Source organism: Vipera ursinii (genome assembly GCF_947247035.1).
Source record: "Vipera ursinii genome assembly, chromosome: 11".
Taxonomy (NCBI): domain Eukaryota; kingdom Metazoa; phylum Chordata; class Lepidosauria; order Squamata; family Viperidae; genus Vipera; species Vipera ursinii.
The window spans coordinates 13,167,363-13,195,157 of NC_139524.1; the positions used below are offsets into that span (position 1 = coordinate 13,167,363).

General features: G+C 43.7%; 2 protein-coding genes and 1 long non-coding RNA gene across 7 annotated transcripts in view; 2 read left to right on the plus strand and 1 right to left on the minus strand.

The window, feature by feature from the left end:
• HDGFL3 (HDGF like 3) overlaps positions 1 to 8,181 on the plus strand; it is a 32,906-nt gene extending 24,725 nt beyond the window's left edge. The window contains exons 3-6 of one of the 3 annotated variants that reach the window (XM_083371244.1): positions 755 to 893; positions 1,650 to 1,808; positions 3,050 to 3,196; positions 4,645 to 5,049. In XM_083371244.1, the coding sequence (XP_083227370.1) occupies positions 755 to 893; positions 1,650 to 1,808; positions 3,050 to 3,196; positions 4,645 to 4,734 (535 nt within the window). In that variant the 3' untranslated portion in view covers positions 4,735 to 5,049. The other 2 variants (XM_083371246.1, XM_083371245.1) reach the window with 2 other exon arrangements.
• The window catches only part of LOC310645575, a 590,514-nt gene that overhangs the window by 559,521 nt on the left and 3,198 nt on the right, over positions 1 to 27,795 (plus strand). The gene's annotated exons all lie outside the window — the stretch shown is intronic.
• TM6SF1 (transmembrane 6 superfamily member 1) lies at positions 8,377 to 27,713 on the minus strand. Of its 2 annotated transcripts, none has more exons than XM_083371242.1 (10): positions 27,315 to 27,713; positions 22,018 to 22,121; positions 20,767 to 20,864; positions 18,518 to 18,621; positions 17,862 to 17,944; positions 16,444 to 16,565; positions 14,074 to 14,178; positions 13,255 to 13,347; positions 11,745 to 11,864; positions 8,377 to 8,661 (listed from the first exon to the last, which is right to left on the minus strand). In XM_083371242.1, exons 1-10 carry the CDS (start codon positions 27,404 to 27,406, stop codon positions 8,470 to 8,472), a joined length of 1,113 nt encoding a protein of 370 aa, XP_083227368.1. In that variant the 5' UTR covers positions 27,407 to 27,713; the 3' UTR covers positions 8,377 to 8,469. The 2 variants fall into 2 exon arrangements, with proteins under 2 accessions (XP_083227368.1, XP_083227369.1); XM_083371243.1 differs by lacking the exon at positions 27,315 to 27,713 and adding an exon at positions 25,601 to 25,617.

The window sequence follows — 27,795 nt, forward strand, 5'->3', positions numbered from 1 at the left end:
CATTGAGGCCACTTGGAGGTTTGTCTGTGTCCTCAAGGCCACCTGAGTGGTGCAAGTAGATGTGGATAAGCTTAACTCTCAATGAAGACTGCAGCCACTTACAAACTGGGATTACCGAAGAGGACAATGTTGGCTAATCTCAAAATTATGACTGCTTGGTGTCTGAATGGTAGGGACTCTGGTCTGCAATTGCGGAAGAAAACAGTGGTAAACCACTTTAATATAATTTCCCCCAGACCTACAAAAATATGCTGCTGTAGCCACCAAGAAAAGCTCAGATTGTCTTTTCCATCCCACTAGCCTTCTAATATGGACAGGTATCTTTTGGTCTTCTCCCCTGGAGAATCCTTGTATAAGCTGATATTATAAATCTCCCAGAATTCCCCAGTCAATGTGTCCATGTTCGATTGGGGTGTGTGTGTGTCACAGAATATGTCTGGAGTGTGCAAAGTGGGGAAAAAGCTGATTAACTCTGATATTTGAATTGGGTAGGGGGAGGCAAATGTTACATTTTTCCTCTGAAGGCCACCAAGGGACTCATCTTTCAAAGGTCTAACCACAGATTTAAGTGATGAGGTGGCGTTCACACGCCATGGTTTGATGTGGTATCTGAACCGAGCCACAGTCGGCCTGGGCAACAAAAAGGGGATTTATCTGCCATTTTTCTCTAGTTAATGAATAACACCTGTCTGTAGAAAATATGGATTATAATAATTTGCTCTATCATTTGTTTCTATCTTTTTTTCAACTACAGGGCATTTCTGGGGCCTAAAGACCTCTTCCCTTACAAAGAATATAAAGACAAGTTTGGAAAATCAAACAAACGAAAAGGGTTTAATGAAGGCCTATGGGAAATTGAAAACAACCCCGGGGTCAAATTTAGTGGATACCAGGTAAAAATGGACTTCCTTTTTTTTAAAAAACACCCCCTCCCCCATGCACACACACACCCCCACCACCTTTTCCTTTTGTCAATATGTGATAGTGAGGATAGAAGGCAAAACTTATGTGGCCAGAACCTTTGGCGTTTAAGCCGTTATCTTGTGAGATTTTGCCTAAGCCAGGGGTAGGCAACCTTGGCTCTTTTATGACTCGTGGACTTCAACTCCCAGAATTCCTGAGCCAGGATGGCTCAGCATGGAAACCTCTCCCTTTCCCCTCAGCACGGCTGGCTCAGGAATTCTAGGAGCTGAAGTCCACGAGTCATAAAAGAGCCAAGTTTGCCTACCCCTGAACTAAGCAGTGTGGGTTAAAAAGACACAAAGATGACTAAGTAGGATTTTATACAACTGGAGAAAGGAACTTACTGGACATGATGCTACCTACCACCCGTTGTGTATAGAGCATGATTGAGTTGTGATATCAGGGAAAGCGTGCACCTTCTTCAAGTTGCGTCATTGATATAAAGGTTGTCCTCAACTTACAAACATTTACTCAGTGACTGTTTGAAATTACTACGGCAGTGGAAAAAAAGCGATTTATGATCATTTTTCACACTTTTGCAATATCCCCCTGGTCACATGATCAAAATTTGGACACTTGGCAACTGGCCCGTCTTTATGACGGTGGCAGTGTCCCAAGGGTCATGTGATCCTGGACTGTTACCAAGCAAACCTAGTTCAGGTCTAATTGTTGGCTTTGTTTCCAAGGCTATTCAGCAACAGAGCTCCTCAGAAACCGAAGGCGAAGGAGGGAACACGGCAGATGCTAGCAGTGAGGAAGAGGGGGATCGGGTAGAAGAAGATGGAAAAGGCAAAAGGAAGAACGAAAAAGCGGGCTCAAAACGGAAAAAATCTTACACTTCAAAGGTAACGCATGAAGTTCTCAATGATGACCTGGAGCAGTTTTGATTCATAGCAGGAGTCTCCGACCTTGGCAACTTTACCACTTACTTACGGACTTCCGCTCCCAGAATTCCTCAGCCAGCCATGCTGGGAGTTGAAGTCCACAAGTCTTAAAGTTGTCAAGATTGGAGATTTCTGATCTATAGAATGTTTCCTTAACTGCCTTTAAGTCGAGGATGAGGTTTGGTGTTTTTTTTTTAAAAAACCTGCTTTCCAGAATTGTTCTTCAACTAGTTGAAGTGTGTAATTTTTGTCTGTGACTATAGAAAAAGAAAGAAAGAAAGAAAGAAAACGCACTCAGGGTTAAGGTTGGCCACGTCACAATACTAATTCATCCTCATCTTCATTTCTGTAGAACGCACAATTATTCATGGATTCTTAACCTTAGGAAATAGTAAAGTGCAATGATATATAAACATGCCACGAGATTTGAAAAAGGACACTCAGATCTGTAAATCTAAGTGGAGGGAAAGCATTTATTTATTTATTTATTTATTTATTTATTTATTTATTTATTTATTTATTTATTTATTTTATTATATTGTATTTATATACTGCCCTTTCCCGAAGGACTCAGGGCGTTTACAGGGTGGTTAAAACAAAAAATACAAAAGTTAAAAACAGATTTTAAAAAATTATATCCGTCCCTGAACAAATAAAACCCCAGTTAAAATTAAAATTAAAATTAAAATTCTCAGCCTGGGCCAGAGAGCTCGAAGAGCCAGGTCTTCAGGTCCCGGCAAAACGAATGGAGGTCGGGGGCAGTCCTCAGCTCCACGGGCAGCTGGTTCCAAAGGGCAGGCGCCCCCACTGAGAAGGCCCTATCCCTGGGTGTCATCCGCCGGCAATCTCTTACCGCCGGCAATCTCTTACCCTGAGAAGACCCTCCCTGTGGGAGCGCACTGGACAAAGGGAACTTGATGCCGGCAGCAGGTGTTCCCTCAGATATCCCGGACCCTCACCATTTAGGGCTTTATAGGTCATCACCAGCACCTTGAATTTAGGAAGGAAAGGTATGGAACGATTAAGAATCGACCTCCTTTTCTATCGCAGGAAACAAATCAATGCATTTCTAACTAAACCCAAGAAGAGTCATCTTGAAACTCTTACCAAAACATCACAATTGACTAATACTAAGCTACGTAGCTTGGGAAAAAGGTTGGTTTCACTTTTTTTTTTCCCCCATCCTTAATGAACGCCCCTAGAAATCTTCCAAGCAGTCAAGAAAATCTCCCGGAGATGAAGATGATAAGGATTGCAAAGAGGAAGAAAACAAGAGCAGTTCTGATGCCGGCGAAGCAGGCAACGACACACGAAACACTTCTTCAGACTTGCAGAAAACTAGTGAAGGGGTAAGGTTTAGGATCCCTTCAGAGGCTGTGTGATTTCAAATAGATACGTGGGGAGGTGGGGAGGGATCCATTTGTCTTTTTTTCAACCCGGTACAATTTACAGTGGGCTAAAGTAAAGGTAAAGGTTCCCCCGCACATGCGTGCTCGTCGTTTCCGACTCTGGGGGCCGGTGCTCATCTCTGTTTCAAAGCTGAAGAGCCAGCGCTTGTCCGAGGACGTCTCCGTGGTCATGTGGCTGGCATGACTAGACGCCAAAGGCGCACGGAACGCTGTTACCTTCCCACCGTAGTGGTCCCTATTTTTCTACTTGCATTTTTTACGTGCTTTCGAACTGCTAGGTTGGCAGAAGCTGGGACCAGTAACAGGCGCTCACTCTGTTACGCGGCACTCGGGATTCGACCCGCCAAACTGCCGACCAACTGGTGGACAAGCTCAGCGTCCTAACCCACTGAGCCACCACGTCCCTATTACACAGCCAGCCTGACTGTTAGACGTGTCACTTGATCCATCTAAAAGGGCAACCTCAACACATCTTAGAAACACTGAGATAAGGAAAGTAGAAAGGCAGGCAGGATCCTGGCCTAAGTGGCAGAGCAGTGTGGCGTCACGCTTGACAGTGATATGTCCAAAAACAAGATTTTCCCATAGTTTCCTTTAACTAGATTTATTCAAATGGATTACATTTCAGAAACTTCATTTTACTAGATAGTTTTTACTTTCAAGAGCCATCTCCCAGTGATCTCCGTGATCTCCCGGTCAGCTGGTCAAAAGTTCCTTTTTTTACCCATTAAGAAGAACGTCCAGGTGTCCAGAGTAGTTTCTGAACCTGCCACTGCACACCGTTGCATTGGCTGTTCTTGAAATTTGAGATTTTGGACAGTTCGAGTCATCTCCCAGTAGCTTCTCACTACTACTTAAAAATTGAATTCTAGATATTTCCCTGGTATGTTTGGTGTTCTGATTAGTTGGTTACTTTAGCTAATCTACTTAAACCTGGCTAACTTTGTTTTACAAACCATGGCTTGTATTATTTCCCTGGTATGTTTGGTGTTCTGATTAGTTGGTTGCTTTAGCTAATCTACTTAAACCTGGCTAACTTTGTTTTACAAACCATGGCTTGTATTAACTATGTTTTTTTATATATTTGAACGGGCTCAGACTGGGTTGTTTGTATTCTCCCCATCTCTGCTGGGTACCGTCAGAAGGAAAGGGAGCAAACAAGCCTGGAATTGAGTCAGACAAGCCATAGTTACTTTGCTGTCCGCAATATGGGTTCTGGCTTTTTCCTAAATGTCTATAGAGATTCTCAGTCATCCAGATCACGGTTGTCCTAAAGGGGCTTTTTTCAAGAGGTCACTGGGCTTTATTTTTCCTTGAAGAGAGTTCGTTTCTCCTCCAAGAAGCTTCTTCAGTTGCAACGTTAAAATTGAACAGCCTTCTCTCAACAGAGGGGGGAGGGATACGACACCACCTACCTCCTGTCTACAACACGGTCCTTTCGGCAGTTCCAAGAAGTTTCCTCACCCATTCACAGATGACCTTGAGGGCACAGACAAAGCTCCAAGTGGCCTCAACAACTCTCAGAAAGAGTGTTAAGGACCAGATGACTGCAAGGAATATAAATCTTTCCCTTCCCTACCCTACCATTCCGTCAGAATGGAAGAAGCTTCTTGGATGAGAAGTGAAACGCCTTCAGGGAAAAAGCAAGGAAGTCCAGTTGCTCTTGAAAAAAACACCTTTGGGACGGCTTGTTCCTAATTTGTTCCACAAGTTAAGTTTTCTTTTGTATGAATGCATCCACCTTGGATGGAATCATTTCAGTCTGAAAAAGTGATCCCTGTTTGTCTTCTTATTTCTCCCTAGACTTAACCAACATATTGACTGCTGCATATTAAGGGAAGACACAAGAAAGTCACATGTTTGGTTGTCTAATATTCTTGGATTTGATTGAAGTCAGCACATCTCTTCATCAGCAGCATATATGTTTGTATGCACATTTAGCCACATTCCTACCCATTCTGTTCTCAGCAGCAACTTTCAGCATCATTCCCCCATCGACACCCCACAAGGTCCTTTTCTAAATGTCATTTTATTTAATTGCACCAAAAGGCTCTTTTCAAGCAAGACCATACCAACAACGGCCATTTTTAGATACTTCTTTTTTTTTTTACAGGAAAAAAGGGGCAAAAGTCTCTAAATTTTAAATCGAATCTTAAAAACTGCCTTTTAGAGAATACAAATTACCTTAAACACTTAGAAATGATTGCCCTCTCCTAAAAAGTCACAAGGATCTCTATTCTGCTTAACAAGTCATGAAGTTTTAAATTAACCCTTTATCCATTTGTTGTTCTGCATTTTTTTTAAAAATGGATTTTAAAAACAGAGATGGCCAACTAGCAAGTGAGGAATGCGGGTTGTCTTGAGCAATTTTCTCCTCACTGATATGCAGCTGGATTTTTGTTCTGTTTTTTAGCAGATTTGCTCACATTTTCATTTTGAGGCGGGGGGAAAGGGAGGGGGAACGTATTTTCAGCTTGTAAGAAAAAGATCCCCATCTCTCCTTGGATTTTGTATGCATTATGTAAATGTACATATTTTGTATGTAAAGCAATGTGGAACTCCAAAATATGAAATCAAGATTCCATCACATTTATAGATCATTGAATTCACTGTGGCAAAAAAAAAACAAACACATTCCTGCAGTCCACTTTTTAACTTCTGTCTGGAAATTTAAATTGTTTCCCACCTACCAGGATTATAGAAATTAGCCATCTCTGTTTTTAAATCCTAACAAAATGTTATTGTCCTTATAAAAAAAAAGTCAATAATTGTAAGAAAGTACCTTTCCTTATTAGAACTCTCTAGCTTAGCTATACTCTTAATACTTTTCAAGATCATGACGTAACGTAAGTTTCTCTAACTTAGTTCCTATATGTGGAGTTAGTGAAAGTCTTCTGTGTTTCTTTAGATGAATAACAAGGAACTTTTTTTTCAGGCCCCAATACAAATCGGAGCTTACTGTATTTTTGGGACACCTTCCATTTTTAAGCTTAATTGTGCTACCGAAAGGCCAATGGGAAACAAAGCCAAAACATCCAGTTAAAATATAAGAATAACAGTTATACCGAAAAGCTTAAAAAACAAAAAAAAATGGGGGGGGGGAACCCTGTCATTTTTCTGTTTTTTTTTCTACTCTCAAAACTAGATCTAGACTAGTAGATAAGCATTCCAGAATCCATTATTCTGTGTACATTATTGTTGCTATTGTGAGAATAGAGGATTTTATTTATTTTTTAATGCCAGCTTTTATTGTGAAGACATATGGGTTTAGTCCGGTTTTATCAACCCTTGTTATGCTTGTCCTTGGACCATCTTTTGCGTACTCAAGGTTTGTAGTTGAAAAGTTTACTGTACAAAAAAAAAAAAGGAAAAAAAGTCAAAAAACAAAAAAACTATTGTTTTTACAGAATAAATTTATTGGAATGTGTATCGGGAGTAAGGTTTGAGGTTGTAAGCAGCTGAGTTAGCGTCATATTTGGCTTCATAAACGTGTAATGTGAGGTATTCATGTAACTCGAGTATTAAAGCAACGCATTCTGTTAACACTTGAGTTGGTTATAATAGAACGCCAATGCAGAAGGAGGCTTTCTTGTGTTGCTCCCGTGGCTTTGATTTGTGGCTGTTGTGCTCAATCTGAAATTTGGAGGCTGTCTGTCTGCAAATGGCTGACAAAGCGAGGTGGCAGAGTGATTAGAATGCAGTACTGCAGGCTAACTCTGCTCACATTGCCAGGAGTTCGATTCCCTCAATCCTGACCAGCTCAAGGTTGACTCGGCTTCCCATCCTTCCGAGGTTGGTACAATGAGGACCCAGATTGTTTGGGGGCAAAAGGCTGATCCTGTAAACTGCTTAAAGAGGGCTGTAAAGCACTGTGAAGCGGTACATAAGTGCTAGTGCTATGCTAAACCTTCACCTGACTGTTAAGGTTTAGAACAAGGGTCTTCAAACTTGGCCTTTTTATGACTTGTGGACTGACTCCCAGAATTCCTCAGCCAGCAAGTCCACAAGTCATAAAAGGGCCAGGTTTGAAGACCCCTGGCTTAGAACCTTAACCACTGTCCACTAGGTGGCGCCTAGCCAACTTTGGCTAAGCAGGGTCGGGCGTGGTTAATATTTGGATGAGAGACTTCTAGGAAATAACAAGAGCGGACAGTTAAAAACAAAATCCTGGAACAAAGCAATAGCAAACTCTACCTTAATTTGGGCCACAGAAATTATGTAGACTGTATGATTGCAGTCAGCATTGCCTGTGGGTGGTCCTCCACTTACAGTCACAATGGGAGCTAGAGTTTCCAATGATAAGCAGGGGGTGATTACGTGAGTCACGCCCAATTTTATGATCTTTTTGGCCATGGTCGTTAAGCAAATCCGTGCAGTTGTTTACCACGGTCCTTAAGCAAATCCAGCTGCCGCCATTGACTTCGCTTGTAGGAAGCACTGAGAAGGTGCAGGGCTAAAGAAGGCAAATCCTTAAGAACGTCATCGCTGCTCCATTTATTAGAGTGTGCTAGACTGAAACTCAGTAGGCTTAATGGTGATTCAGTATTGTCCAAGCCCAGATGATTGGATTCAGTCAATAAACATAGGTTAAGAAACCACGGGTTAGCATTCTGTGCAGATGTCCTGTAGTTTCCTGGTAGCTCTCCATAATAACAAAACAGCAAAATTCACCGTCGGCAAGATATGGCAAGACTTCTAGGATGATTGCATTGGTCTTGGATCATCATTTCCCAGCCAAGATTGAAAGCTACTTTTCTCGTATTTTGTCTTTAATATGTCCCCTCGAAAATTTTAAAAAAAGAAGAATCCAGGGGCTTGGTTAAGACTGACCCCCACCTTAGACAGGGTTGAGGGGAAAATGTCCCATCCACCATTTGTTCCTGAAACTATTTAATTCACCTGTGTAGTTGAAAATGAATTTGGTACAGAGGGGGAGTATTTAGAGAGACAACGGGTGAGAGAGTGTATTAACAAGAGTTTGGACAACACAATGATTTAAACGTCACCACTATCGCCACCCCACAAACGCCCTTGGAGCGAGTCCCAAACAAAACTGATTTTATCTGGAGAAAGAGATGCCCACGATCTGACGGAAACGGCAAGCAAGCTCTCGAGCAATATTATGAAAGACAGAAGTCTTTTTATTTTCAGGAATTTTGCTTCCAACTCGGGACCCCATCTTTGCAACACCCCACGGTTTTGAAGTCATCTTCTTAGTCCACCTTCTCTTCCAGCTGGGCTTTCACGAAAAACTCAGGGCTGCGGACACAGCGATATGCAAACAGCTGGGGGAGAACGCCATGGATCACGTTGAGAATGAGAAACCACATCTTCCCTTCCTTGGGGACTCTGTAGATGTACGGGGTTCTGGCATGTATGGAAGCGCCAATGTGTGAGAACTGAGCCTGGAAAGCAGAAGGAATGAATTGTGAGTTGTCACTTGTGTGGAATCAGTGTTAACGGTCCCCATCACTGGATGCATGCTTTCTTCAGCCAGGGAGCCATCACCCGTCTCTTGAAAGTCCCTGTGCTCTGGCTTTTTAATGGGTTTTTTTTTTAATGAGACTCCACCTCCCACTTCTTTGTTCTGGACCCATGCATTTTGGGGGACTGGGGTGTATGGCAACCCTGCAACCTACCCTCCCAAATCCAAAATTCATCCCCTTATCTCAAAACCATCCAAGACACGATCCCCTTCAGTGGCTTGTATAGCTTTGCATCTTGGGCATACCCAGCTCGTAATACATTTATTGATCGTTGGGCACGTTCACAGCACGTTTCGATAAAAAAATAATGGAAGAGATAAAAATATAAAATAGGAAACACAAAATTAAAATATTACAAACGTAGGTCTTGCTTACAGATGAAATTTTTTGCGTCATTTGACAACAACCAGGAAATCGGCAAAGTCTCTCTTCATAAAACAATGATTTGATTTAGTGGAAACACTGAAGCTAACCAACAGTGGCTTAGTCAACCAGCTAACCCGATTAAGCAAACCATTAAGTTGGGCTTAACCACCAAACTAAAACAGAGGCAAACAACCCATTTTATTGGCTAATTCAATATGCGTCCCCTTTCCATTAACTTGCTTGTTATTTTAAGCACAGCATCAATCAAGCTTGGTACATAATAGAGTATCCTGTTATTCTGATTTGAGAACCAGAATGTTCTGGAGAGGATCTCAGCTCCTGGCGTAGAAGCAGGACATCCACTAGAGATTTCCTGCTTTGAGCTTTTGACACAATGGCATGTAGCGTTTCCCAAGCACTCGGGACCTCATATGCTCAAAAGTTAAGGTGAAAAAAAAAATCGGAGTAATTTGCTGTTTCCTTTGCTAAGAGCAAAATTTCAGATAGTTTTGCTTTGCTTCGTCCTTAGAGAAGAAGGTGTTACTTCTTCTCCGATTGGGCTGAAACATACCGTAAATTTACATCTAAGGTTATGTGCAAGAGCAGAAGTCTGCCAAGCCACAGAATATTTTTAGCATAAACAAACATGTAAAGATAGAAGCAACTGGGACAGCTCAGGATTGTGTTTTGTCCTTTGTCTTTCATCCGTCATCCTCTTGTTTCAAGCGGTGGTTTATTATTGTGTATTAGCAATGGTGATGATTGACCTGAATTTATGACCCCTGACTGTGGTCTACAGAGGGAAGGGCTGACCAGGTCATGCTCCAGACAACTTGAGCTTTTATGGGCAAGGTGGGCTAGGGCTGATCGGTAGAGAAGTCCAAATATTAGTCTGTATCCTATGATAAGAGGACAGAGAAGGATGGTAGGGTGAGGAAATCTCTCCAGTGGCAACAATAGTTCTGTCTGTGTAGTCAGCAGCAACTGTGAGACGAGAAAGATGCTGTATATCTCCATGTTTAAGCCGAGCAGCCATGGAGATTTCCTGCTATTGGAGAAAGGTAGCACAAGATCTTCTTGGTGGTGGCTCCACAGTGGTGGAAGTTGTCTCCAAGAAAATCGGCCAGCTATCCTGTTTCATCAATTTAGGCAAACATTGAAAACTATGAAGGAAGGTTTGTTCTTTTTCTTTTTTTAATGTGACTGTACTGTTGGGTTTGAAAATTGAGCTTTTTTCCTGCCATTAACCACCTTGGGCAATTTTTTAGTATTTGATGAGATAAAGAAGTAAATAATCTACTAGCTCTTCTTTTGAGGAAGAATCAGATGTAAGCATCTCTTCCCCCTGACAAACCCAGAGAATCAGAATCCTAGATATTAAAGAATACAAGCCCAGAAAACTTCCTGATACGGTTATTTGCTTAGCAGTAGCAGTTCTCCTTGTGAGTAGCGCCCTTATCTTCTGGATTAATTGTATCTGAAATTGTTTTGGGGTACGTTCTTCCAGCTGTTTCTTGGGTGAGGTTTTGAGGATCCTCCTCCTACCTGTCTAGGGAGATTCTCCATCATCCAGACCGTGGTTGTCCCAAAGGTGCTTTTTCAAGAGGCAACTGGACTTTCTTGGCTTCCCCTTGAAGACCATTCTCTTCTCATCCAAGAAGCTTCTTCGGTTCTGACTGTTCCTTCTACCTCTGCTGAATTCAGAGCCTTGATCTTAATGGTGCAAAAAAAAAAGCCAGCTAGATCCATTGCTGACCAGTCTTAGCTGCTTTCTTCAATCTTGCTGTCTTTAGCCGCTTTGCAAACTGTTCATCCACTGAATAGAAACAGGGTGGGGCTCTTAGTAGGGCGATATCTCCAGTTCTGTCTGGGTAACAATAGCATTCAGATTGCCCCGTGTGCAAACAACAGCAAAAGAAATTGAATAGGTAGCTTTATCCCTTCTGAGCAGGGATTGAACAATGGAGTTGATTATACTAAGCTATGAGGCCTAAGTTGATACAGCATGCTAACTGAGCCATCTTTATTTGATTAATACAGTTGGCTGAGTTCATCCAGCCTAATTTAACCAGATACGAAGCTCACTGGCTGAGTTTGAACATGTCTGTGAGCCACAAATTAGCTAACCACTCATTTTAGGTTAGTAGGTTGGTCAAACCCCAGCCTGTGTGGTTAACTTAGTTTTGGCTTAAGCGTCTGAAGTTGGAGTTGGCGAACCCTTCTTAATGGCTTGAGTGGCTATGTGAACTCAAGACGGCGATGATGATTTTATTCCACTGTTATTTATTTTGGCCAGTTCAAAGCAGCAGATAATGCCTAAAGTTCTTTCCTTTTCCTTCTCCTCTGTTCTCCACAAAACTTTGAGGTGGGTTGGCTGAGAGAGAAGAAGACTTGCCCAAAATCAACCAGTTTTAGTTTTCATGCCTAAAAGTGGGGGGTGGGACCTAGAATTCACCATCTCCTAGTTTCTAGGCCAGCACCTTCACCACGGCATCAAACTGTGCTCTACTCAGTAAACCATAGTTTAGGACTATCTGTGTTTTAGTTCATGGCTCTCGCCCTCTTTTGAATGTGGAAGTGGTACAGAGGAAAACCATGCCTCCAATATGGGATCATTTAAAATGTTCTGGTCTTACCTGGGCTAGTCCTCCAGCATGAATAAGAGTTAAATCGGGCATCCAGGAACATCCAGGTACAAGCAGACCATAGACCGAAATTATGTAGTACGGCACCGAGTAGAACATGTAGGCTAACATCTAAATGTGAGAAGGGAAGAGAGTTGGTCTCTGCACCTTCAAAACAGTAGCCATCATTTGAACATAGAGTGAGAAGGGACCTTGGAGGTTTTCTAGTCCAGCCCCTGCTGGAGAAGGAGACCCTAATCATTGTAAACAAATGGTCGTCCAGTCTCTTTTGGAAAGCCTTCAGTGATAGAGCACCCATAATTTCTGAAGGCAAGCTATTCCATTGGTTGACTGCTCTCACCATTAAGCAATTTCTCCTTAGTTCTAGGTTGCTTCTCTCCTTGGTTAGTTTCCAACCATTGTTTCTTGTCTTGCCTTTTGGTGCCTTGGAAAATAATTTCACACACACACACACACACACACACACACACACACACACACCATCTTTGTAGGAGCCTCTCAAATATTGGAACAGTATTATCATGTTTCCCCTAGTCCTTCTTTTCCTTAGACTAGACCAGGGGGTGTCAAACTGCTGGCCTGTGGGCCGGACGTGTCATCCAGAAGCCATGCCCACCCCATTGCCAGCAATGGCAAAACCATCCCGATATGTTGCGGGACGTCACACGATGTCGGGAGTTTGACATGTCTGGACTAGACATAGCCAGTTCCTGTAAACCGTTTTCCCTACGTTTTAGCCTTCAGTCCCTTAATTAAAATTTATGTGCGAAGGTCTGCTCTCCTTGTACAATTTTGTAAAGGAGGCAGAGTGATAGTTAGTGCTGTGTTTAAACCAGACAGCTGTAATCTAGGCCATAAATTATGGTTTATGAACCATAAGGTTGGGTACACATACACTGTCAAATCACATGACATACATTGTCAAGTCATCAATATTTTTAATTGATGCAAAATATTAACCCTGCAACTGTATTAAGGCTTTAAAAAATGTGACCTGGATGTTGTACAAAGTCAAGTAATAAGTTCTTAGTCTAAAAATGTTGGCAATTAGCATGATTTATCCAGTCATGCCTCACACCTCAGGCTAAACCAGGGGTGGGCAACCTTGGCTCTTTTATGACTCGTGGACTTCAACTCCCAGAATTCCTGAGCCAGCATGGCTCAGCTTGGAAACCTCTCCCTTTCCCCTCAGTGTGGCTGGCTCAGGATTTCTGGGAGTTGAAGTCCACGAGTCATAAAAGAGCCGAGGTTGCCTACTCCTGGGCTAAACCATGCCTGCTGAAGAAAGTCTCTTTGTTGGGTTCATATGCATGCATATAGTAATCTACAGTTTCCAATCCCAATATTTAAATTCACACAGAACTCCAATCCATAATCTTATCCACTCAATTCTGGCTTAGGGTCATAAATTAAAAATAATCATTCCGGGTCCTCAAAATGCGTGAGCATAGCTACCAAATATTAGGTGTGCATTGCAATGCAAATGTCTCAGTTGGGTTACCTGAAGTTTTGGATAGGCAGCAGGATCCTTGAGGTATGGCTCATGAAGTTGGCTGTAAAGTCGACACAGTTCACCTGGACAGTCCAAAGCAATCTAGAGAAAAATTGGATCCATAATATTTGGATCATAATTTTGGTGCAATAAACTACAGGTTAGGAAACTGGTGTAAATCTTGTTCCAACTGCCATCTCCCTTGTTAGGTAAGGGAGGAAAAGAGAAACAACTTGGAGCTGTAAGTGTCTGTTCTTAACCCACATGGATGTGATGACAAAGCGTGTGTCAAGCGTAGGGGAAATTGGGAGATTCAGGCAGTTCAAATGAGTATAAAGATGTGTTACAAGCTTAAGCTCTCTACAAAAATCTGAGCTACTAACGATCAAGAGAAATGAACGGGAATTAAGAAGGAATTCAAGGTGAGCTGGACTTAGATCTCTTTTGGGCATACATGGACTCATGACTTATGATGCATTTGACCCCTCCCTCGGGTTTAGCCTGGTCACCTCCTACAGCGTGCAAAGTTACAAAACATGCATTGTGACATTATGTGACACATCCCAGCCTTCTGGACATGCAACGCAGTAATATGCACCAATTCATAAACCTTATCACACCTGTCCCCTCTCCCCCCCCCCCGATGGATGTCTATGTCTGGACGCTCACCTTTCCTGCCCCCATGTTAAAGTTTAAACACAGAAGCAAACTTAAATGCTTTTCAATTCAAATTTAATGCTTTGCGCAAAGTGTACGGTATATGACACACACCTCACGTTATAAGATTCTGGTCTCTTTATTCTATTCTTAAGAAAGAAAGAAACTTACCATGCCCCTGAAGAGGCAAAATCCAGTTGCAAAAATGAAATACGAAGCCAAGAGGAAATCGGTCGGTCTTCTCAGAAGATTTTGCTTCTGAACTTCTTTTATGATCTGCAATGGAGATGGAAGCCCTGTTAGAAGTCTGCACCAAAAGCAGCAAAGGGCTTTGTAGCCTCTCTCTGCAAAACAATATGCTTTGCACCGTGTGCCAGATGTTTTTTAGGAGGCGCCTTGCCTCTGCAATTTAACAGTTTGATTTTTCAAGCAGGTCCAAAGTGTCAAAACAGTTTGGGAAACAACGCACAGACTTAATTCATACCGCCTGCCAAAATCATGTGGTCGGCTGAGTTTGGGCTGAGTGCCCTAGGAGGCCTCAGCCATTAGCTTTCCAATCCATGATTTATGGTTTAGCGTGACATATCAACCCAGCCAAATGTTACTGTTATAATTTTAACAATGGCACAAACCTCTCCAATTATACCTAATTCCATAATTCAGAGTGAAGCAAACTACAGCTTAGCACATTACAGAGTCTTTTTGTCCCCCCACCCACCCACCAAAACAAAAACCCTAGGAAAAAATATATCTCAAGAAACAGAAAACCGTTTCCTGACCGAGTCTGGAGTACAAACGGTTTGGAGTCGAGCCAACTTAAGCAATTGCATTGCCATTTATTGCAGCTCTTACAAAAAAGAAGAACCAGCGACAAAGCAGAAGGAGAGCCATGCAAGCAGAGTTGGAAACCAAAGTATGTTTAATCGTGGACTTGCTTTGCCACTTCCACTTCCCTTCCAAACAAAACCAATATTTACATTTCCCCTTAAGGCGCGAGATGTTGCTGATGCTCAGAACGTTTCCCTCTATACAGGTAGTCCTTGACTTACGACCGTAATTGAGCTCCAAATTCCTGACGCTAAGCGAGGCATTTGTTAACTGAGCTTTGCCCCATTTTACGACCTTTCTTGCCACAGCTGTTAAATGAATCACTGTTCAGTTAGCAACTGTGGTTGTTCAGTGAATCTGGCTTCCCCATCGATTTTGCTTGTCAGGAGGTCGCAAAAGGGGAACATGTGACCCCGGGACACCGCGACCGTCATAAATACGAGTCAGTTGCCAAGCATCTTAATTTTGATCATGTGACCCTAGGGATGCTGCCCCAGTCATAAATGGGAAGAAAGGTGGTTATAAGTCACTTTTTTGTCGTTAAGTCACCTGTATTAAGATTTAGGACAATGTTTTTTAACGGCTTTTTTCAATACTGTTGTAACTTTTTTTTTAATTATTCCTATTTATATCCCGCCCTTCTCCGAAGACTCAGGGCGGCTTACAATTTAAAGCACAAATCAATGTGCTTAGCAGCTTGGAATGGACTAGGCCAGGGGTCGGCAACCTCGGCTCTTTTATGACTCGTGGACTTCAACTCCTAGAATTCCTGAGCCAGCTATGCTGGCTCAGGAATTCTGGGAGTTGAAGTCCACGAGTCATAAAAGAGCCGAGGTTGCCGACCCCTGAACTAGGCCCAAAGGTGCTTTTTCAAAAGGCAGCTGGGTTTTCTTTGGGTTTTTGTTTTGTTTTTTTTGAAGACGTTTCACTTCTCACCCAAGAAGCTTCTTCAGTTCTGACTTGGAACTGAAGAAGCTTCTTGGTTGAGAAGCGAAATGTCTTCCAAGTTAAAACAAAGGAAGTAAAGTTGCCTTTTGAAAAAAGCACCTCTGGGACAGCCACGAGCGGGATGACTGAGAATCTCCGTAGACACTAAACAAAATTGTAAGTCAAGGACAAGGCATGATTCTATGCGTGCCGAGTTGAGCAGAATAATTTATTTATTTATTTTAATTCCATTTATATCCCGCCCTTCTACGAAGACAGGGCGGCTTACAAACTTAGCAGTAGCCTTCATTCTATGTATATGCCTGCTTATTAGGGCTTTCACACACACCCCAAGCGGCATTATTACAAAGTCAGCTTAATTGCCCCCAACAATCTGGGTCCTCATTTTACCTACCTCGGAAGGATGGAAGGCTGAGTCAACCTTGAGCCTGGTGGGACTCGAACCTGCACTAATTGCAGGCAGCTGGTGTTACTTAAGGAGGCATTAGCCCACTGCTCCACCAAGGCTCTAAAATGTCTTCGTTTAGGATGAAATCACACGTTCCAGGCCTTCGGGGGTAGCAATCTGATTTGTTTGGTTTTGGCAAGGTGAACCCAGCCGCGGTTCACGCAAATTGGGTGCCGCTGTTTAAGAAGGATCCTGGGAAGTCACAGCGCTACGTTCGGAAAAGGGGGACCGAATGAATGAGAGACATTTAATTCTTTTGAAGTTCAAGCCTTTTTTCCTCCTCCTTTTCATACGGACAATAACAAGAAGAAGAATACCTTTGTTGGAAAATTGGCAGTCGCTGGTGGTTGATTATAGATTTTGAAACCAGCCCATAGCGGGAGACAAATATACGGCACACTTAACAAAGATACAGCACACATTCTTGTTCCATATTTTCCTATTAGGCAACAGCGAAAACATGAATTAAGGATTGTTAATGACAGGTTGAGCAGGGCAAACCCTTTGCATGCCTATTCAGATGAAAATCACAACAAATTCAGTGCAGTTTACTGCTCTTGTTTGCATGACAACTTTAGCCGGGTTATTTGAATCCTGGTTTATTGGGGTATCCCATTTTCAAAGTTTCACACAGTGCATTCAGACATGAGAGAAGCTCCCTGGCTGGGCTCACATATCAGACTAGCTTGCAACAATATTCTCTTATCATGAAGACACAGCCAATTTCAGGTAAATGTGCCTAATCTCCAGATGTTCCATCTGGGAACTGTAGCAGTTCTGTTCAAGCACATCTGGAGAGAGCTAAGCATCCTTTAACTGGATGATCACAGATGTGATAGGCGACAACTCTCAAAATTCGCAACCAACATGACCAACTCCATACTGGTTGATATTTATTCCAAGAAATGGAGACAAAAGGAAGAAAGGGAATGCAAACATTCTACTTCATTTTTTTTAAAAAAAAATTCCTCCAGGAGGTGCCAAATATAAATCTGAGCTTATTTCAGGTACAGGATAAAATGCTAGGACACAATTTACTTTCAGTTTACTAAAATGTGACTTATTATTTGTTTTTTTTAGTTCAACTGCAGGAGTAGAGTCTCCTTCCAGTAGGGTTCAACTCCTGGTGACTTCCTACAGCTTTCTTGGAACATAACAAAATGGGATTAACCACTGCTTTGTTGCAGGACAGAATGACACAACTCACTGCAGCCAACTTGCCACAGTCAGATTACCGTGGGACAATGACCATGGTCAACTCACCAAGGGACAACTCTTCTGCAGGACAATTCAACAATTCAATTTAGTCATTTAAAATAATTTTAAAAAAAATATTTTAATTTTTGTCATTCATATTTCATGCTGTCCCTCCTTTGGCATCTTTTCTTTGATGATTCTATTCCACTGTTTCTTTAATATTTGTCTAACTCTTCTCCCATGGTGAGTTGTCCCGTGCCATGGCGAGTTGGTTGTGGCGAGTTGTCACAGACCAGTTGCAGGATGCATTTTTTTTTACTTTCCAGCTAGTGTGCAATCCTAGCTTACCCAATCTCCCATCACAGCGGTAAACATATCTCGTGCTGCAAGCTTGGCTTTTGAGATTGGCCAAAGTTAGTAAGATGCTCCCAGCATTTCATTGGTAACCCCTGATCTCGTTGCCTTGAAAATTCAAGACTCTAAAAAGAGGTCAGTTATTAAAGCCCCAAAGCAAAGTGTATTCTTAATGTTTCCTTACCCACAATATTTCCAGGGATAAAGACAATTATGCTCATTGTGATGGATCCCAGCCAGTACAAGCCAATCATGCGATAATTTTCCCTGCCAGAGAAAAATAGAAAACCTTGCTTTCAGATACCATTGTGATGCATGTTCTCTTACTGGAGGTACATTCAAACAATATGTGCCTATATATTTAAAGTCACTTGCACTAAATAACTGGGTAATCGCATTGCATTGGCTTAAAACATAAACAGGACCATTTTTAAAATATTCAGCCCTACTGGCTCAAGAGCTCTTCCTGACGCTGATGTCCCTTAACAACTCAGTCATTTTACATGCTGGATCTTTGTTCATTTCTGATCTTTATCATTGTTATCATTATTTAATTGGAGGGGGCTTTTCTTTTGAATAAAGAAATCGGCATTTATTTCCCGTCTGCTGTTAAGGCAGCACATAGAATTTTTGGAAAGGAAGGCATGAAAACAACAATCTCCCCCCAATGTTAGGCATAGCCCCCCCAAAGTCATACTTAGCCCCCCAAAGTCATGCTTAGCCTCCCCAAATGTCATACTTGGCTCTCCCAAATGTCATGCTTACTTCCCCAGTCATGCTTAGCTCCCCCAAATGTCATGCTTAACCCCCCCCCCCCAAAAAAATGTCATGCTCACGTACTCCCAGGCAATGGCAGCCACCATCAAGAGATACATCAGATAATGAACGGAACCATCCCAGTAGCAAATCATGTGGCCGTAAGCCGTGTTCAGATAAGGTTCGCCCTGTGGAAATAAGCGCATGTGTAACTGAATGGCAGAGAAGATAAGGCCACATAGCAGTTCCAACTATAACAAAAAAAGGTGTCTGGAGTTTTAACACACACACACCCCACACCCCGCACCCCTGAGATAAAATGTGGCATCATGACAGCCTTGTTTGTCTTTGCGGTGAACTTAATTCTCCCACAGAGTCTGATGGGTTTTTCTCCCACCGAAGAGAATATTTGTAGCTCCAGGTTGAACTGTGGGGGGTCCTTGGTGCTCTCTGAGCTTGGCTGTTTGCCTGCAGACGTTTCATTACCCAAATAGGGCAATCAAAGAACTACTAGCTAGGTTGGACAAACAATTAAATAATAAACAGCAGCCTAATCAAGGAACTGCCAGGGAAGCCAGTAGGGCAGGGGATTTTAGCCTTTTCTTCACCCTGGACACCCTTTAAATACCTTTTTTGGCCACGGACCACAGCCACAGACCCCCCAAGGCTTAAATCAAGATTTAAATCATAACATTTATTCAAGCCTTTGCGGAAGCCCTGTGACGACACCGCATCCCCTATACACTAGTGCTAGTATATGGTATATACTACTATACTATATACTACTGCAATGGTTCTCAACCTGTGGTCCGCGGACCCCTGGGAGTAAACCTCAGTCCCTTCTAGTGCTTCTACTCCCAGGTCATTCTCCATTTATCATCTTTCTGCCTGAGCGGGGGTTTGGACTAGATGATCTCTAAGGTCCCTTCCAACTTTATTACTATTATTAGTTCCCCTTGTATCCGCCTATGAATCCAGCTGCAGGTAGGTGTCGACTTACAACCATTTAGTGACCGTTCAAGGTTACAACGACGCTGAAAAAAAATGAGACTTATAACCATTTTTCACACTTACGACCGTTGCGGCATCCCTATGGTCACATGATCAAAACTCGGCAATGGACTCATATTTATGATGGTGGCACTGGCCAGGGGATCATGTGATCCCCTTTTGCAATCTTCTGACAGTCAAAGTCCATGGGAGAAGCCAGATTCACTTAACGACCGTGCGACAAGCTTAATAACTGCAGTGATTTACTTCACCACTGTGACTGTGTCATAAAAAGAGGCCGAAGTCACTTTACCGCTGTCTCACTTAGCAACAGAAATTTTGGGCTCAATTGTGATCCTAAGTTGAGGACTACATATACCCTTTTATAATTGAATCTAACTTCCAAGGCGAGGGTGAGGAAGAAAGATATTTTCTTGTTTGTGCCTGAAGAATCATTCAGATCAACTTTGGCGGGAAACAAGTTAAGAATAGAAATGGAATATAAATATAAATGAAATATAAACGAAATGAAGCTTGCTGCTAGCCCTCCACCAGTTGTATCTTGAGGCTGTGTATTTCTCCAAATGAGATGTAAGGACATTGTTATTCAATTCATGTACTGTCCCCTTTGGACAGAGTCTGTGCAAAGGGAGGAAATATCTGTCACTGATGGGTTTTGACCTTTCATGACCCACAACATCACTGCAGCGCCGCACCTGTCCAGCCTGAAAGCCTCAAACTTATAAGCGAGGAGAGGGGTCACAAAATCAGAGGAATATGCAAACAGTAGGTGATCCAATCATTGCTTTAATGGATTTAAGATCACACACACGTACGCACACAGACACAAAAGATGAGTTGTGCGCTTTCCGCTCTCTTCAAAGGAAAGGTAAATCATAGATGTTCATTGTTTCTTCCAGCAACCCCCCCCTCCCCCCCCCCCATATCTCAAGCCTGCAATTCTGAGAATCTGCAGCTGGCTGAGATTGCGGCTTGCTTGCTGATCATAAAATTCTCAGCATCCGTTGGCCAGCATCCAGGATGCAGGAGTGAACGGTCCTTTGCAAGAACTGCAACGAACCTCACTGCTTTCCACTCAAGTATTCCAGGAGAAAAGAGCAATAGCAATAGCACTTTAGACTTGTGTGTCACTCTGTTGTGTCCCCAACAATCTGGGTCCTCAATTTACCGACCTTGTGGAAGGATGGAAAGCCGAGTGAACCTTGAACCCTGTCAGGATCGAACTCCTGGCAGTGGGCAGAGCCAGTCTGCAATCCTGTAGTCCCTGGGGCTCCCAGCTGCCTACCCACTCCCTCCACCCCTAATGAGCCATAATCATTTACCTCTTTCAAGTAATAAGTCATGAATCCATCAATAATCCCATCGTGTTCTAGCCCAATGATTAGATTCACGATGCTGGTGAAAGAGAACACCGCGTAAACTGCAGCAAAACCAGGAAAGAAGAAGAAGAAGAGCACTTTTTAATTATGAGAGAAACCCCCAATCTCTTCAAGCCTTTCAAGTTTATTATTGCACAAATCATTTTTTCTGCAGCTGTCTGGCCCCATTCACAGATGTTGTTTTACAAATGTTCAGAGGTCATCAACCCCATCCTCTGTTTGCAGCCCTCTTGTTTTCACCTCTCTTTGGGATTGGGAGTGGAGATACAAATGGAAAAATGGAATAAAGCTTTTGCTACCAACCGACTGAGCTGTGAAAAGTAGCCTCTGGTTGCTTTTATGTCTTAAAGATAAAGGTAAAGTTTTCCCCGCACATGCGTGCTAGTCGTTCCCGACTCTAGGGGCCGGTGCTCATCTCCGTTTCAAAGCCGAAGAGCCAGCGCTTGTCCGAGGACGTCTCCGTGGTCATGTGGCCGGCATGACTAGACGCCAAAGGCGCACGGAACGCTGTTCCCTTCCCACCGTAGTGGTCCCTATTTTTCTACTTGCATTTTTATGTGCTTTCGAACTGCTAGGTTGGCAGAAGCTGGGACAAGTAACAGGCACTCACTTTGTTATGCAGCACTCGGGATTCGACCCGCCAAACTGCCGACAAGCTCAGCGTCTTAACCCACTGAGCCACCACGTGATGTCTTACATTAAGCCAGAATTATTTTTATTACAATTGTTACAATTATAGTCACAAGATGCTTCGTGCTAAAACATGGGTGGGATTGCAAATCGCACCAAGTCAAAAATAAATGAACTTTATTACGGTTTAGTCCAGCATCTGAACGAGGCCGCTGTCTAAATCTCCAACTTACCACAATGTGTTCTTATGTCAGGAAGCCTTAATTTCTTAGATCAATAGTTAATCATACACAACGGTTGTCTTTGCACAATACATTAAGCGAGATCTGGACAAGATCTAAAGAACTTTATTCATTACATTGTGCAAATTCAGAAAATGAATGAATTCAGTTGTATGCTTTGTAAAATTAATACTAACCAGCCACTAAAGCATACTGTTGGATTTTGGCTTAACATTAGTTTAACAACAATGAACTGTAGTTAAACTGTGATTTATTGGAATGGGATTTGAATTATAGATTAGCCAGCTCCAGTTTACTTTTTCCATATCACACCAATACGTACCATAGAAAAGTGGGTCACTTGGTGGTCTCCTTTTCACTAGAAATCGAGCTGCCAAGCCCACCAAGACCAGAATCAACAATCCAGCTACTACAATGACCCAAGAGCTACAGGAAATAAAAAGAAAAGTGAGAAACCAAAAGGGGGGAATAGAGTTTAACATGTTTTCCTTCACTTCCTCAAATAAAACCACAGAAAAAGAGAAATGCTGACTTCACCCCGTGCTTTTCTTCCCTTCCAATTATGTACTTCAGAGCATCCCAACATACACAGGAAATCATTATTGAGAGCTCCGTGGTGGAAAATCCAGAAGGGTGAATAATTTTCCCTACAAGACAAAGCTTGCTGATCTTTCGGCAGTGCAGAACTGGACTGTAAGAAGCCTCCAATATTTATCACAAGAACCACCACAACAAATAATGAGAACTGTCTTTTTCTCTGACAAATGCAGCTTGGCCTTCTGTGAGTCAGTGGTTAGAGGAACTGCGAAACTTCAGTGGGAAACTTAACTTGCCAATCGTTTCCTTTCCCTCCTCAAAATATTAATACCAGCAAAGAAGAAGGCCCAGGCTGCAAAAACGGTGCTGTTAGATTTTTGTTGTATTTCACTGGCTTTGTTAAGATGGAGGTGGGTGAGCAGGTTTGAGAAGACACCTGCAGTCTTATGAGATGCTGCAACGGATAGCTGGACTTCTTTGGACAAAGCTAGTTGTGTTTCTGATGTGCTCCCACTCAGCCAAAGATCTGGTTTGCATTATCCTCCAAGATTCATATTCCAGACGAAGGAAACGTGCGAAATGCACCATTAAAGAGTTTAATAAGTGGCCAGCTTGTGAAATTGCAGACAGGATGCGAAGAATTTTAGGGCAGAGGGAAATCAAAAAGAGGGGGAGGGAGGGGTTTTCTGCCCAGCTGGTGTAAATGATCTTGGATGGAGCCTGATTGAGATCTATATTATCTGTCAGATGATGGGAGAGAGAGGAACCGTATCTTGCTCGGAGGTAGATTTTAGGAATTTCCTTATAATAAGAGCTGTCAGCCAGTGGAATAGCCCAACTCCTAAAAAAGCTGTTTTCCTAGCCACTTGATATCCTTAAACAAAATTCAGCAGCAATTGGACTAAATGACCTCAGAGGTCTCTTCCAACTGTGATTGTGTGATAATAACACCAAACCCAGCCGTAAATCATGGCTACCCGACCGGTGATCTAGTGTGGTGAACGAACCCTGTAGGAGCAAAGGTATATTAAGACAGCTACATTTGTCGTGGCTATTAGCCTAACGCCTTCCAAACTTTGGCTCCTGCAGCAAAGTTGACTTCCCCTACTGACTGCAGTGTGGAGGATGAAAGCAGATGAGCTGACTGTTGCCTTTTGTGTTCCTGAGTGTTTAGCATCCTTCATTTGCAAACTGCTGCAGGTGTCCTTGGAGGGAGCAAGGAAAGGGCAACAAGGAAGAAGCAAAAAAAAACAAAAAACGGAGAAGCAACAGCTGAAGAGCTCTGACTATTAGCTTTGGCTAGAAGATCTATTGAATAATGGTTAAAGGGCGGCACTATAAATAGGGAGAGAGCCACTGTGGTGTATTGTATGGTGTAGTGATCAAAGCATCAGGCCAGAAATCAAGAAACTGCATATTCCAGTTCCACAAAGCCAGCTAGGTGAGCTGGAGTCAATCCCTCTCTCTCTCAGCCCTAGGAAGAAGACCCGTGACAAGCCACTTCCAGAAAGCTTCCCAAGAAAACTGCAAAGATTAATCCGGACAGCCTCCAGGAGTCAAGGCTGATCCAAAGGCAAAGATATTCACTCGAGAGCCGGTTTGGTGCAGTGGTTAAGACATCGGGGCTAGAAACCAGGAGACTGTGAGTTCTAGTCTTGCCTTAGGCACAAAGCCAGGTGGGTGGCCTTGGGCCAGTCCCTCTCTCTCTGCCCTATGAAGGAGTTAATGGCAAACCACTTCTGAAATCTTGCCAAGAAAACTGCAGGGAGTCAACCAAGAGGCAAAAGTCAACACGGACAAACACACACACACACAAAGAGGAGGGAGATTCACATTTTAGTCTCTCCTCTGCTATCCATGCCCAGTGAGCACGCTGAAAGTAGTGCCTTTCTCTCCATTACTGGCATTTACATTGAGCAAATAAGTACAGTAAGTGATGTCCAGGGATGCTGATTGCATCTCTCTCTCTCTCTCCTCTCTCTCTCTCTCTCTCTCTCTCTCTCTCTCTCTCTCTCTCTCTCTCTCTCTCTCTCTCTCTCTCTCTCTCCCTCTCCCTCTCCCTCTCCCTCTCCCTCTCCCTCTCCCTCTCCCTCTCCCTCTCCCTCTCCCTCTCCCTCTCCCTCCTCTGAGCTGGGGGACATGGGCTCCAGGGAGAGAGCGTTTGCATTCAGGCCAAGCCTGCCACTTCTCTCTTGACAAATGAACCTCTGGCATTTCTTCTGGAGAAAGCAGCTGCCGGCTATTGTTGTGCCCCTTTCCACACCATGTCAGCGCAGGCAACAGCCAGCCGAGGGCAGGGCGGCTTCTAAAAATACCAGCCCAGCTTATGCAAGTGACCAAAAGGCTCGGCTTCCTGCTCTTGTTCCTGGCCCGGCCCGCCTCTCCCCAGAGTACCTTCTTGGCCATCACATCAACAACAGCCTGTTCAGCATGTCCCACTTTATATAACCTGAAACACAATCCGTGCAAACTCCAGGTATTGTTCCAGGGGCAAAGGACATCCAGCAGCAAGACAGCCAACTGGGCACACAAAATGGACAGGGAGGGTAGCCGAGACGCCTGCCCCAAGTCAGTGCCTTTCTGATTGCCAGACTGGGGAAGGCCACGGGTGTTTTCTCTGCAAGATCTATTATTATTAAACCAACTTATACTCACACACGGTGACTTTGGGTGGCTTTATAACATTAAAGGATAGGATAGGATAGGATAGGATAGGATAGGATAGGATAGGATAGGATAGGACAGGACAGGACAGGACAGGACAGGACAGGACAGGACAGGATAGGATAGGACAGGATAGGATAGGATAGGATAGGATAGGAGCATGAATAGAATGGAATGGAATAGAATAGAATAGAATAGAATAGAATAGAATAGAATAGAATAGAATAGAATAGAATAGAATAGAATAGAATAGAATAGAATAGAATAGAATAGAATAGAATAGAATAGAAAATATGGAATGGAGTGGAAAGAGTAAAGTAGAATGAAAGAATGGAATAGGGTAGAGTAGAGTAGAGTAGAGTAGAGTAGAGTAGAGTAGAATAGAATAGAATAGAATAGAATAGAATAGAATAGAATAGAATAGAATAGAATAGAATAGAATAGAATAGAATAGAATAGAATGATGGGGATGGGATGGGATGGAATTGAATAGGATAGCATAGCATAGCATAGCATAGCATAGGATAACTTTGTTGTCACTTTAAATGTACACTAACCAGCCTACATTAAAATGAAATTGTGTTGCATTCAGCTCTAAAAAAATACCATTATGCATATATCTCCCCGCACCCCGACACACACATATATGAAACATCACAGTCTAGTTTGAATGTATACAAAAATCCACAGTGCAAAAATCTCACCCTGTGGCAGCAGCAACACAATCAAATCAAATCTTTATTTGGTCACATAGACCATCAAACTCAGGAGTCACAATTCATTAAGACAAAAGGAAAAAAAATACTGTTATTCTAAAATATAATTAAAAGAGGTTAGAGTTAATACTATGGCGTACTTTGCCAATTACAGAACAGCACTTGGCTGTGGTCAAGGATATTAAGTCAGATTGATCTGAGAGCAACATCCACTCCACCTGAGGACAGCCAGCAACGTAATCAGCTCCATCTCTCTTCAGGGACTCCAAGCCCTCTGATAAAAATCACATCTTTAGGACTTTTGGGGAAAGCAACAAGCTGGGGGCTAATCACACCTTGGGGCAGGGGTGTCAAGCTCGCAACATCATGTGACGTGTCGTGATCTATCGCGACCTATCGCAACTTTTTTGCCATTGCAGGCAATGGAGTGGGCTGGCAGTTTGACACCCCTGCCTTGGGGGTGGGGAAACGATGTTCCATAAAGAAGGGGCCATCACTAAAAAGGCTCTTTCTGTGGTCCCACCAGATATATATCCCCAATAGACAGGACCTGCCTGCAACATAGTCTGCCTTCAGTCCTGGTGAGCTGGGTGGATATTTTCCTATTTGGCAGGGATTTCACAGTATGACCCCCATGCCTTCCCCTGACCCCCTATGCTAGCTAGGTCTATGGCCCTGTTAGTCTTGTTAGTGCAGTTTATTTATGACTTAAGAGGTGCTTTGTTTTGCTTTCCACAAATGCAGGGATCTGATTCTTTTAATCAAGGATTAGGTAGCCCTGACCTCACCTGCTGCTCCCAGGCAATTTGATTGGGCGTGGCGGCACAGAATGTAAGCAACAGGACAAGCTGCTTTGTACACCTGGTTTGGGAGAGTTATGTGTGAACTTGGCTATTTTTGGCTGGCTCAGTGTTCCGCCTGTGAATTTATAAATCGGTCTGGTTCCAAAACTAGGCTGCCATTTCTGTCCTTCTCCCTAAAGTGGTTAGTTTGCTTTGAATTCAGCCCCCTGGGCAAACTCAGCCATGCTTCAGAGTGCACAACAGTCTGGCCCAGCATGGCTAACCCAACAGGATGAATAAAAAAATAATAATAATGACTTACATACGATTTGAAAAACCGGTGGGATTTAATATTCTCCCTTGTGGCGTTTGGGGAAAGTTGCTGGAAGACAAGTGGCTGAAGAAGGTAGGGAAGAGAAACCATGGCCCCTGATGCTGTTCAATTTATTCAAGCCCCTCTCCTTCCCCCAACCCAATATATACTTCAGCACGCACGCACACCACTCGTCCCTAAACAGACTTAGTCGAATCCAAGGTACTTTATTCCTAAGGCACCATGCAGACGACAGCAGCCACACCGCTGGATCCCTGTTGGCTCAGAAGCAGCGCCCGGCGAGTGCAAACGTAGCTTCCAGCAAGACCCCCTTGAATTCTCCCCAATCTTGCAAAGCCCTCCCCCTCCTGGCCTTTGCCATGCATCTCTCCGGGCTGGCCGGGCGGCCAAAGAAAGGGGGGCTGCCTCCAGACACCCCCCCCCGAGAGCTTTTTGCGCGCCCCTCTCCCGTCGTCCTTGTCACTCTTGCGCCCTCTTTCCTCTTCTTCGCCGCCGCCAGCCCCTTTCCCACATTACGCCGGCCCCGCTTGGCAGCGCGCACGTGAGGAAAGGTCCGCACCTGCCCCCCCCCCACCGCCTTGCTCACCTGCCGGTGGCAGCCAAAGCGTTGAAGAGGTAGGTGATGGGGATGGCGCAGAGGGATAACACGAAGACGCCGGTGGCAGCCGAGGCGCTCATCCCAGCAGCTGGCTCGCTTCCTCCTCCTCCTCCTCCTCCTCCTCCTCCTCCTCCTCCTCCTCCTCCTCGTTTGGCTTCGGCGACGGGCTCGGAGGGGTTAGACCGGCGGCATTCCGCTCCCAGCTCCGGGGCTGGGCTTCAGGGCTGCCTGGCCAGCTCCTCCATGCGTCCCGGGCTGGCCGACTTTGCAGGCTTCTCGCAGCCCGGCCGACCGATGCGCGGCGGGGAGAGTTCCCGCTTGGTTCTCCAGCCCTCCCGCCAAGCTGGTGCGCCCTTGCGCGCTGCTGGTGCCGCTGCTGGAGCGGAGCGGGCGCCCAAAGGCCCCCATGGCCAGAGAGACGCCGCCTCCCGCCGCCCGATCAGCTCAGGCAAAAGCGGGCGGATCTGTT